This window comes from Amblyomma americanum, chromosome 6 (genome assembly GCF_052857255.1).
Source record: "Amblyomma americanum isolate KBUSLIRL-KWMA chromosome 6, ASM5285725v1, whole genome shotgun sequence".
NCBI classification, from domain to species: domain Eukaryota; kingdom Metazoa; phylum Arthropoda; class Arachnida; order Ixodida; family Ixodidae; genus Amblyomma; species Amblyomma americanum.
The window spans coordinates 98,913,228-98,926,044 of NC_135502.1; the positions used below are offsets into that span (position 1 = coordinate 98,913,228).

At 48.4% G+C, this 12,817-nt stretch overlaps 1 protein-coding gene across 6 annotated transcripts in view; it reads right to left on the reverse strand.

Moving 5' to 3' along the window:
* Positions 1 to 12,817, reverse strand: part of LOC144093924 (uncharacterized) — a 31,060-nt gene that overhangs the window by 11,612 nt on the left and 6,631 nt on the right. For 3 of the 6 annotated variants that reach the window (XM_077627679.1, XM_077627682.1, XM_077627680.1), the window contains exons 2-8: positions 7,856 to 7,937; positions 3,275 to 3,394; positions 3,029 to 3,147; positions 2,060 to 2,166; positions 1,477 to 1,620; positions 651 to 735; positions 387 to 542 (exon numbers count right to left, since the gene is read on the reverse strand). In XM_077627679.1, coding sequence (XP_077483805.1) covers positions 387 to 542; positions 651 to 735; positions 1,477 to 1,620; positions 2,060 to 2,166; positions 3,029 to 3,147; positions 3,275 to 3,394; positions 7,856 to 7,901 — 777 coding nt within the window. In that variant the 5' untranslated portion in view covers positions 7,902 to 7,937. Of the gene's footprint in view, positions 1 to 386; positions 543 to 650; positions 736 to 1,476; positions 1,621 to 2,059; positions 2,167 to 3,028; positions 3,148 to 3,274; positions 3,395 to 7,855; positions 8,223 to 12,817 lie in introns of those variants that run through there. The other 3 variants (XM_077627681.1, XM_077627678.1, XM_077627677.1) reach the window with 2 other exon arrangements.

The following is a 12,817-nucleotide window of genomic DNA, read 5'->3' on the forward strand; positions in this document are numbered from 1 at the left end:
TGCTTTAATCTGGCCTATAATCTTCGGTTCAGTTTTTATGCTTCTTTGCGGGCTTATGTGAGCGAGTGACCTGACGAAGGATACGTGCGTTCCTATTTACAACACAGGATGGCCAGTTTTAAGAGTTAGGCAAAGACAAATTGCACCTTTAAATGAAACCATACTACTGTGATAGTGTTCCGCTGTGCTAAAAACACTGTGCGAGCTAATCTTTATGAATATAAAGATTTTCTAGCACTTCATAAAGGTGCGCTGCGTAAGCGCAGCTACTTTCACCACCACCAGAGCCATCTTTTGGTTAGACTTTCCTACACACACGGCTTTCTACATATGTTGCGGACTGATGTTACGTCACAGATGTACAAAAAATACAGAAACCAACTAACCGTTCTCACAACTGGCTGAAGATCAGACCTGCAAGGAGTCTCCATCACGGAGTCCTCTGCAGACGCCGATGGTCGCGGCGAACCATCCTGGGCAACAAGGGACGAGTCCATAGTGGGTCCTTCTTCAACAGGTGACGTTGCGCACGCCGTGTCCAGCTTTCGGAACGAATGAAAAGGAAAAGAATGAGCGAAGACCACGTGAGCTATAGACACGGGGGTAGTGTTCGTAATGCAAGCCGATTAACAGATCCGAGCGAAAGTTACCTGCGAGTGGGCGCTGTTGATGCTGGACAGGCTCGAGAGGCTCGAACACCGGCTCAGTGCGGGCCAGCTTTCGTCGAAGACTTTCCTGTTTAGGAAGAAAGAAGGAAAAAGATTGTTTTCGGGACGGAGAATTGTGACGCGATAGTTTGCTGACAAGTGAGTAAGGTTAAGGCGACAGCCAGTCTACTCTTCCGTGGGCCAACACTACAATCTTAACGGGTGATCAGGAGTGCAATATTTATGGATTACGGGGTTTTAACGTCCCAAAGCGACTCAGACTATGAGGGATGCCGTAGTGAAGGTCTCCGGAAATCTCGACCACCTGTGGTTTATTAACGTGCACTGACCGCACAATACACGGGCCTCTAGCATTTCGCCTCCATCGAAATTCGACCGCCGCGGCCGGGATCGAACCCGCGTCTTTCGGTTCAGCAGCCGAGCGCCATAACCACTGAGCCACCGCGGCAGGGCTGCAATCTTTAGATATGAAACAGGGGCCACCAAAAACTAAACTCTTCGTCCTGTAAATTAGTGGCACATTCCTGGCACGGCCGCGGGAGATCGAGCGACCGTGTAATTGCGCTATGAACTATTTTAGTTGAAATGGAAACTAGTTTTACCTCAACTTTTTTTGTTCAGACCAGGAGCCGGTTGAGATAAGACCATGCCACTGATTTATTCTGGGAATGAAGACAGGGCATATTAAAAAGCCTGGTGCATACTCTGCTGGCAGTTGAGCTTTTATACAAGCGATCTTTCCACCAGTGATGGTTGCGCTGTGCCTTAGCTGTGGCACAACACAAGGCAAGAAAAGAAACAGACAAACCTTGCAAAGATTGGCCAGGAAGCGTCCAAGTCGTTTCCACTGGGAGCGAGATCGAAGGGAACGGCGTTCAGCTCGTAAAGAGATGACAGCAGCGCCTGCAGCTTTTCCGGCTGTCGGACCAAAGACCACGCATAGTAGTGGTCGCTGCGAAGAAGAGAGGACAGGCATGTGGTATTGCAGTACCTTGACGAGAAAGGCTAATCGACTTTGCGAACAGAGCTTAGTGTTTGTTAGCTAAAGGATATGCCTTTTTTTAGCAATATCAGAATTTGAAAACGGTGAGCATTAGAGGGTTAAGGGATGTCCACGTGCTTGTGAACTTAGGATAAACTGCGGAAATATTTTTTCTTTATAGTCTACTTAAGTGACGTTTATCTTTGCAGATCTGTGCTGCAAGTACAACGTCGGTAGGCATAATAAATAGCACGCCGCCTCCCTTATTATTCTCTTGTCGAATAATTTCTTTCTTACATGACGTCTATTTAGCTGCGTGGATAACCCATGAAAAATGAGAAACGTCCGAAGACCTTCGGAAGTATTTGGCAGAGAACGAAAGCAGCGTCGGTGCTCGGAGTAAGCTCACCTCGTCGCCTTCTCGTCGAGCGTGCAGACCTGCAGCGTGTCGGCGAGGCACTGGTGCACGAGGCAGTAGCGGATCACCGCCCGCCCTCTTCCCACGTGCGTCTTGATCTGCGAGCCAATCGGCACGCCGCGGTCACACTTGCGATAACAGGCTTCAAGATACGGCAAGGCTTAGAGCTAGTTGCTTTAGTGCCGCGCGAAGTTCAAAGCGTGGCAGAAACGAACTTGAAAGAAGAGCGAGAATAAGCAGCGGAGCCTCTATGACGTAGTGCAGTATGATGCATTTCGACGCATTAGCCTTAGCCAACTTCTTTTAAAGTACACACTCAAAGACTGATAGTTGGGCGAGTTGATAATAGTTCATTGTGGGTGGTATAGAGCTTAGATTGCGCTAAATAAAAACAAGAAACAATTACAGCGCGAACGTGCCATCTTCTACTTTGTCTTTAGTATATTTCGTGCTGTGCTACCCACATTCAATTCCTATTAAGATGTCCTAACGCAGTTTATTTCTGCAAGAACGCTGGAAAAAAATAAGCCAACTTAGCTTGACGCCCGATTTCTCTATCCTGCACAGCATTTATTGTGGGGGTGCAAGTGGACATTACTCAAAGAAAAATTTATCGGGCCTGTCAGGTCAAATTAAGTGAAAAAAGCGACCTATACAATGTACGCATTGTACGTACGTACAGCCTTTGCCAAAAGTAACCAGGCTGCACGGCTTGTTTCTCAGTCGTATATTGGAGTTCTTATGCCAGCCTTCAAGCTCTAAATCTCTATGTGGTAAGGAGAACGCTTGTCTTCATCTTCAAATACCTCTTTTATCTGTAGGGAAGCCGTAAGGGCTCTGCAATTCGAATGAGAAGCAAACCATGCAGCCTGGTTACTTTTGCCAAAGACTACATCTGTCTTCGTCCGTGCTCATATTCGCGTACTTTGAACTGCAGGCCTCAAAATGTAGGACACATACCTCGGGCAGCGACTTGGCGTACTTGAGCGCGCTGAAGCCCTTCAGGCTCTTCTCGCCGGCCAAGCACCGACAGAAGTATCCCCAGTAGCCCTTGGAGACGTTGAGAAGGAACGTCTTGTCTGTGTCAAGAGAACCGGAACAAGAAATCAGGGGGCAAAAAAGTGATAGGTCGCCTGTTAGGGCTGAAGAACAACGAGAAAAGATAGCTTGAAATGGAAAAGCTGTAGCTAGGTCAGGTTCCTGTACCTTTCTGACCATGTTGGAGTACGAGTTCGAGCTCCGAGCAGAACTTGTTGAGCGTCGTGCTGTCGTCATTTATAGCTTCGTCGTTCGCCTTGAACTCTTCACATAGCTCTTGGATGCGCTCTGTTGATGAACAGCAAGGAAGAAATGAATACGGTTGAAAAATAAAACACAGCTCCACATGGCAGCAGAAGGTGCAAAATATATGGACATACAACATCGTGCCGAATAACATTGATATTCGAGGAAATACTACCAACAAAACGTCAACTACAGCTCTCTTGAAATTCGGCAGGCAGACAACTGTTGAGCAACGCGTCTGCATCATCAAAGGTTCTAACCAGACAAATATAATTGAGGGTAATTATGTGAAAAGCTCACGTAGTCAGGGAAATATCAAAGGAGATTACGAGTAGCGTCTCCGCAACGACGAATATATCTGCGTTTTAAGCAGAATGCAAATGCATGGGGCATTCAGAGTCAGTTTTGTTAAACAGCTGCAACCGCGGCTTCTAAGGGCATAGTAACACAGGGCGACAGAACAAGTTGTGGTATACTCTGGTCTCGCTGTTTCCGAGTCTCGCTTGATCAGCACAAAAGAAATGTGAATCTTGCAGGGTTAAGGTTAGGCGTGTATCTATCTGACAAGCAGTAGCTCGTGCGAGTCTGTGTTTGGGCTACGTTAGTGCGTCGAATCAGTAAACAAGTCTGCGGAGACCTCGCGATAACCGATTCTGCCACTGACTCCAGAAGCACGTGCCTTGGTAGTGTTTGAGCACAGACCTTTATCTTTTTTCTGCGAACAGCATGCCAAGTGAGCTTAGGTTTACAAACCGAACGCGACGTCGCCGATATACTTTGTATCAGCTGGACACCGCAGACTGACCTAGGTTCGTGGCCTATTCGTCACTTCCTTATTCTTTGCAAAAACACAGTCCTCCTGACGTCGTAACAATCTGTTAGCGATAAGCATCATGACGCTGACGACAGAGTGTGTGCGGGAGTCCTGCTTTTTCCGTGGACCTTGCATTCGTTCAAGCGAACGTGAGCACTACCGTCGCTTGCTGACCTGTCTCCGCAGGTCTGTGGCTGAAATTTTAGCTACTGTTTAGGACAACTGCAAGACTGTTCCTGCAAGCAAAACATTCTAAGATTCCGTCCTTTTCGTGTCCATACCTGTACCATTTTTTGTGAACCTATACAATTGGCCTTCTTTGAAGTTTTGAACTAATCCGGAGCCGAGCTGGCTTGGCGGCCAGCATAACAGCGTGTACGAGTAAAGCTTCCTTGTCGCGAAAAATTTCATTTGATTGCGTGCTCTGTACAACTGAGTGCCACCGTATTGTTATCTAAGAAAAAAAAGTTTGCCGCGAGCAACAATTGCCCGATTTTCCTCAGCCCTCTTTTTCGTATCGGCGACGTAGGCGGTTATTCAGACATTACGATAAGACTCGCTTTATCACGTTTTATTGCTTAGATACTGCACTTTGATTTATTTATCCTCAGTTCGTTTACTACGGATACGCTACAAATAAAGAATAAAGTAAGTGTACAGGGCATTAGGGCGAGGCCCTACATCTGATTATGTTGCTGTGAAAAAAAGACTGACAAAAAATTCAGGGGGCACTTCGTTGACATAAAGTGCGGTGAGGCGAGGTGAACATTACACTGCTTGCTGCTTGTGTCACTAATGTGTGGTTAAGATGCTGATTAAGTACACAATTGTTTGTGACTTAAATGCTGGAGACACTGGACGGCGTTTGGGAGGCATCCGTATGATTCGACGCCTTTCTGCACTCTCCAGCGTCCTAGAGAAGGAGAATTACTGTGTTGGTAGGAAGTAGCGTAGTCGTCAGCATGCTCGGCTGCGGAACGGAAGGAGGGTGGTTCTAATCGCATCGTGTACACAATTTTTTTTTCTCTTGACGAGTTGCTGAAGAGCGTAACGGACAGACAGACAGGGTTCGTGGCCGCGAGTATATATATGCCATTAAATGCTTTCGTCTTGATGAGACTCGGTGCTGTTAAGAGAAAGCCTAAACTAACTGGCGCCGTCCACTCCACCAGATAGGCCATGTCACGAGTGCAACAAGACGTGGCAGAGACGGCGCGTCACCGGGAGCCTCCGAGATAAGGATACGGGGGAGTCCGATCGACCCTTGATCGGTTATCGCGTGCTCCCGAAATCCCGCGCAGACGCCGCACGTGGCTTCGGCTCCAGCTATCACACGCACGCGCGAGCCCTTGGCTCCAGCGGCACGAGCAGGCAACCTATACCCCCGGAAGCGCTTGCTCAAGTGTGCCGGCGGCCTCTTTACACAGCCTGGACGCTACAGCGTGCCCCTAGCGGCAGCGACGAGGCTCCGTGAAATCCGAGTTGAGGCGGTCGAATAGTGTGTCTATATGGTTGCAAGATACGCAGGCGACGAAAACCAGCAGTTTTGCGAACATTTATGCAACAATTAACTCCGCATCGATAGAAATTCTAAGCATGAAACTTCTAGGACGTTTTGCGGCTTGAAGCACTAGGTTGGTTCGGTACCAGCTTTGTAGATACGGGAGCCGTTTATCGCGGCAGCGCGTCACGCGACCGACCGATTGGGGCTTCCCTCCCAGCTGAAGTGCGAGAAAGCTGGCCTCGATGAGGCACGTGGTTCGCGATGGAAACAAGCGATGTTCAGTGTGCAGCCGCCGCAGATTTGCTGGGAAAGCCCGTACTGAATGCTTTTGGGTCGAGTATCGAGGCTTTCGCGTTTTTCCACTGGGTGGTAAAAAAACGCACTTGCGCAAAACCGGGCAGCAGTGGACCAGCTTTCGCTGTCCGCTCTTGGACAGTGCAACGCCAAATTAGCGGAATTAGTGAAAGCGTTGTCGTGCTAGCAGAGATACTCCCCGGACCGTGACACGTGCAGTAGTTGATGGATACTGGTTAATTTAGACCACGTAGTCTTTAGCCTAATATCCACCAAAGTACACGGGTGTTTCCTCATTTAGTCGCCGTCGATAGGGCATCCGTGGCAGTGTGTCGGCCCCGCCGTCGATAGAGCATCCATGGCAGTGTGTCGGCCCAGCGACCTAGTGTCAAGCATGCAGTGGAATAAGATGACTGCTAGGTCACTGCAGCGGGTGACCACTTTTGAATAACCAAGGGTTGATGCAGCGGGGAAGCGTCGACATTGGTTAGCCTTATTTTACATGTGTAAAGGCATTGTAGCGCTGGCACAAATAATAGAAGGTTCTAGCACAGTTACGCGTTTCCGTTACCAGGCTTGCCTCATCACATTTGCCGTACGGTCATAGTTGACATGTTAACCGTACGGCGGCGGTATAACTCTAACGTAACAGGAAACTTAACGGCGAGCTCAAATTCGCCTTGCTATTACATTTATTCGAGCTGAGTAAATTCGGGACAAGATCACATGGAGTTAACTATCGGACTTCAGCTTCGCCAAATATGGCTTCATTGGTAGTCGGAAGAGTTTTAGATTATTCGCTTGTTTCGAGCTACAACAGTTAATGGAATAATGTTTACCAGCAGTCTAATGCAGGCTTTGTTAGAAAGAATACCAAATAAACGGGGAAGCGCCCGGTCTTGTAAACAGCGGAAATGCTCATTCACAAAACGAAAGACCCTTCAGTTGGCCCAAACACATGTCTATTGTGATTTTGCTATTGCCTCCATGTCGACATTGTTTCCATACAAGATTAGCGTCCCTTAGGCTATTGCACAACTCCTGCAGCAATCAAAGCATCATTTAATCTACAGGCATTTACACGGAGGATTTTGCAAAACTAGCGTATTTAAAACTATTGTACGCCCCCAGCGAAATTCGAACGCGACAATGAAGTTATGTGCGGCACATGCGCGCGATAAGAGGGACAATTGTTCCGACTCTGCTGAGTCAAATTCGAGTGAAGTTTCAGGCACCCGCCTCAGGGGGTGTGTGATCAGTGGCTTCCAGAAACAAAGCCCAAATAAACGCTGCGTCTTAGGAATAAGATTTTGGTAGAAAGACACGTTCACTGAATAAATAAAGAAACTATTGTTAGGATAAATTTTGTCTGTTGCACCTCTCTTCGAATGCGAGAGCTCGCTAACCAACGACCCGCGTACTGTGGCATGCATACAGCAAATCAGTCGTTTTTTCTTGATAACTTGGAAACTTCGTAATGATCTTTTCGCCGCCAAGAATTCGACAGATGCGACTGCTTTTTAAAAGAGCAGACGGACGTTGGATTTTTCTTTGCCGTTGATGTTGAAGATTTATTCCAGTTGCAGGCACGTAATCGGGTAGCCGGGTCAAAACACTGACGCGAGTTAGAGAGGCGTGCTCGTAAAGTAGAAGAGAGGAACCTAATAGTGTGAATAACTAGATGAACACTTGACGGTCGTTTTCCCACGACCTATGTTTAGTAGATGCGCGTGTGACGCTGTTAAAAAGTATGCACCGGCTAATTTTCGTTTTCTATACACTTCTTCTAGGATGAGAGTGCATTCTGAAGGCGTATTCGCATTGCGCGCGCAAAGTATAGCAAGCAAGGAAAGGCAAGCAAATGCGCGGCTTGCCGGAGCGAGTGACTCACGTTTGATGTGGGCCAAGGCCTGGTCTACGTGTACTCCAGATGCCATAGGAGAAAGCGGAGCGTCGCACTCATTGGCTTCGTCCTGGAAGACGGGACACCAGTGCATCGATCAGAGACCAGCTCCTCCCAAGAAGGTTTCGCTCGCGTCTCGGGAAGAGAGCAGATTGAAACGCAACAAGAGCCAAGCTCGGCTTCGCGTCAACTGACTGGGAGCCGCGGGGCGAGCTCGCCTAAGACAATGGACGGGGCGACGAAAATACAAGCAGAAAATTCGCCGCGGAACAGTGCAAGACCGGTACAGTCCGGAACTTATCTCGCACAAGGGGAGAACGATAACATTCCTGAGGGAGGGCGCGCGCGATTGTGCGCACGGCTGATAAAAGTGGAGCACGTTACCGATACTGGTTTATCCTGCGGGAGGAGGGATGCGGAGAGGGGGGGGGGGTTCGAGGGCATACCGATCGCTGGCCTCCGTGAGGGGGTGATTCACCCTCGGAAGCGCGTGAGCCTGGGGACCTTTGCACGCGGTGCGCTCCTTGCTGTTAAGTTAAGTGCAGCACTGCCGAAGCCTTGATTGTAGTAAACCAGCGAGGCAGCCGTTATCGGCGCGAAACAATTAGCTTCACATAATCCGCATCCATTTCTAAGAAACGAGCGATTATGAACGAGTGACGCTCCAGGGGAGTTATTGTGTAGCAAAATGTTGAACGAGCGTTAAGCCACAGTTTCCGATTAAAGACTCGGCACTTGACCAGAAGGACGTAGATTTAGAGAAGCAAGTAGATGATAACGGTGCCCGCTCAATTCGCAGCTTGTGGCACTGCACCGAATTTCAGGATTTGACTGACGGAGCTGTTTCGGAGTTGCAAGTGCGCTATCGGTGCGGGCGCTCAATTCTGTTTTTGAAGTGCGAGCTCACTGACGTTTGCGAGAGAACATTCTCGAAGGGCTCGCCACAAACAAAGCTCCCCCTGAGATGCTTGTATCTTCTCTTCACGTTTGCTTCAAAGTGACCTTCTGCCTGTGTTTAGCGCGCACTGTAGGGCTAACTGATTCCGCGGGAGACAGGAGATGACATATAAGAGCAGCAAGAATTGCATTTCTTTTTTTTTTTGCGTGGCATAGGCATCTGCTAACAAGCGATAGACAAAAGAAAGCTGTGCAGTTTCAAAAACACCGGCACAAGTACAAGTAATTGCCCATGTTGCCCCAGCAGCACGAAATACGTGAATGCATTGTGGTATCTGTGTTGGTTGTACTACTTTATTGCATGCTTGCCTTTTGTTATCTTATATCTTTTCAGAGCAAACAAAATCGCTTGGTTGTTCCCGACATGAGCGTTTCCTTCTGCACTTCTGCGTGCGGCTTTTGGGACACCAGTGGGAATTCCGCATGTCCAATTTTGGTTCTCATTCCCGGCAAAGATTTGGGCGCAATTTTCTTTGTCTTGCCTACAAAAAAAATCTCAAGTGCGGTCTTGAGCAAGACATGTGTACTTAACACTGGCTGCACTTTAAGGAACTGCAAGATCTTTGAATAGTTGCGGCTGCCGACTGCGCGAGATTTCGCACCGATGCGCAATATGTAAAGGCACCGTAGTAAACAGCCTAAAAAACAAGAGCACGCAGGGGCCATTGTCTAGCCGTCGTTAGGTAAACACAGAAGAGAAAGACAAAAAAAAAAATGCTAACGCTCCCCTTATGGAAACGTACTGGAAATGACGTCGTTGCACTATATCGTCAAGCGGTATGTTCGGTCACTTACTCGTGCCATCTTTTTTTCGAAAGGAAAATTCTGGAAGAGAAAAGAATAAAGAAAAAGACAGGTACGCGCTTTCAGCGCAGGATGTTTGCAGAAACGCTCGGGAGAGAGCTAGACCGCGATTACAACGACGAGTGCGGTTCTCGCGCACAATTGTGACGACGGGGGACGCCGCGACGAACAAACAAATGTTGGAATGCGGGCCGGAAAAGTGAAAGTTGTTAAGCGCACCACGCTTGAAAGCCAGAACAGAAATCGGGAGCACTTGAGCATTGCTGGAGCGATAGTGGCCATGAAATGCGTTGACGGGCTCGTTTCCATTCACAGGCGGGTAGGTGTTAGAACACCGCGTGGCCAACATGTGAGGAGGAAAGCTCAGTACCATCCCCCTTTCCCTCCTTGTGTCGCTAACCATTAATCCATTTCGAGCTCTACTCCTAAGACAGTTGATGCAAATAGCAATGGCAGTAACAAAAAAATGGCGTGGGGGTTATGTTTTGACTGCCCTAAGCCACTACTTTTTTTACAGACACCTTACTGGCCTCGTAAATTGTCCCCTTTAAAATTTTCGGCACAAACCTCGCTTTTTTTCAAGAGCAGTACTAACTCACATGTACAGTTTTGTCAGAAGTTTAGAGCCCAGGGGGGCTTGCTTCAAGGCCATGCCGTGTAAACCGTTATGCTTATTCAGCGTTACGAGTTTCTGAAAGCTAATTGAAACACAGCTCCTCGCCCTCCGGAGGTCAGAACTTCCACAGTTGCTACAAGGGCTTCACTGCACGATCTAGAAGAAAAGCCCTGGGCTTTAAACTTTTAGCAAAGGCTGCACTTGCAGAATGTGGATACGAACTCAAAAATACAGCGTCTGTCATACTTAAAAGGAACACGGCAACGCGTGCCTGCAGCCGACTAGAATCGGCGGCGAAGGCGCATGCGCCTGGGCAGCGCGGCGGCCACGCACTGACGTGTTCCCTTTAAGTATGACACATACTGTATGTTCTAAAACTTACATCAAGCAAGTTTTAGCGGCTCTTTTTCTTAGTTACTAGCGTGTATATATTTTTTTCGCTATTGATAGAATCGTTCTCTTACGCAAGCATAAACGTACTATCGGGGGGCGCGTCCCTGTCAGTAGGCCATTTTTAAGTTACCCCAAATATACGAAGCCAATGGACGCCAATGACCTACAGCCTGTGCCCGTTCGCTAGCTAAGCTATACACCGACTGAGCGCCAAACTCGAAATGTCGTGCGTACGTGCCCAAGGGGTGCACAGACGGCTCGACATTACAGCGCTCCACAACAGATTCCGAACATTCTTGAAGATGAGCCGACGCGCGAGTCAACGGACGCGTAGCTTTTTCAGATACATTTTGTCTCGGGACGAAACGCGTTGGTGACGTGAGGCGTGTCAAACCAGCATTATTATCGGCGAACTTGTCTGAGGGCAACGACAGAGAGAAATTCTAAAGCAGACATTTGTCAGCGTGTTTAGGGCAGCAGAAGGCACTGTGCGTACGAGAGCGCATTAGTGGAGAATAAGGCGGGATGAGAAGGAAGGCGTTAAAAAAATGGCAGCCTTTTCATTCGCATTCTTAAAAAGGAAAATGCACCAGCATTTGGAAGTTGGCACATCCCGAAACATTCCAAAGGATACCCAAGATTCTCGAAGTGCACCCCAGAAAAATGAATTAATGTGAATTAGTGGGGATTAGATACTGGATTAAGGCAAATCAGTGAAAATTAGTGCCTGGATTAGGGTAGATCAGCTGGTTCGGTTAGTATAATCCTGTATGATAACCTAATACAAGATATTCGAACATTCTAGTCTTTAGATTTTCAAATTTGGCTGTGCTGATGACGCCACGTTCGTCTTGACTGGTGAAGGAATTGTGTTACGGAGAAATCCGGTAGCTTTTTTTTTTTCAAGACAACCTAAATGCTATCGCGTTAAAAGACACGCAAAACAAAATGGCGGTGATGAAATTCGGGTGTAGAACTTTGAAATGGCGATACAAAAAAAAAGTATTTTCAAGTTCCTCTCCGAGGCCAACGCGCAACACCTGCTGCACCCCAAAGCTGGTACACCACTCCGCACAAAACAGTGAACTGAGCGCGTCTGCTGAGGCTGTGAAGAGCCCGCTGGCAGCATGCCTCCCATCTCGCCTCGCTGCATTGGCTCCGCGCAGCGGCAGCGACAACTGTCCGCGCGGGGACACAACACGGGACACATTCTTCAATGTCGCCGATAGCCATCTCCAAGGTACGCAACTGCTCTGGCGTCGCCCGCGAGCTCCCTTGGCGAAAACAAGTACAAAATTGAGCCGAGACTAACGACCGAGCTGGCGGCCTCACCGCAGTCCTGCCGCCGCGCGGACTATTTTGAGGAAGCAAAAAGGGAGAGGAGGAAAGGGACAAGGCGTATGCGCGGTCCACCGAGCAAAGACTACTGTGTCGCTCGGCGATGTGTGCTCGCGCAGTGCCGCCAGCCCTGCGCGCATCTTGATTCGGAGTGAAGGAGTAGTATGCAGCTTAATATTACCTCTCGCCGGCACTGAACAGCCCGCATCGAGTCAGCTCAACTATAACAGGAAGATTTTTAAAGGGGTACAGAGGCAAAGTTTTTGGGTGAACGTTTTTTTTTCTTTTTGGCTTTGGAAGAGGCCTGGTAATCACGAAAATTAGAAAGAAATACAGGTGCGCAGCGTAATTACAAATGATTTTGTACCCGCGGTCTCGGCCTCGGCAGGCACCGTTGCTTAAGAGCACCATGGCGTCACGGCCAACCTGCCAACCCGGAGTACGACATTCCCGATTACGTCGGCGTTGCCGGCTTGCACTGGTTCGCCTATGAACGACCTCTGGGCTTTCGGTTCGTCAAGATAATTGTGCCAAGTGCACCTTGACGTCGTTCAATGTGCGTCGAGCAGCTCTCCGGACAACATGCAAAAACATTCAACTATGTTAAACTCAACGCCTGCGACTGAAACATGCTAGAAGGCGTCTACTTACGGCCATGAAAGAAATTTAATTTGTTCACGTTCTAAATTTTGTGTCTGTACCCCACCCCTTTAGCGGTGCCTTAAAGAGGGCACGGAACTGGGCTTGTTGCTTCTTCATTAAGCGGGTCCAAACAGTGCTACAACACGGTACGCAGAAAAAGGTGAGAAGGCTAACGGGTGATGCCTGTCGTTCGTTAAATA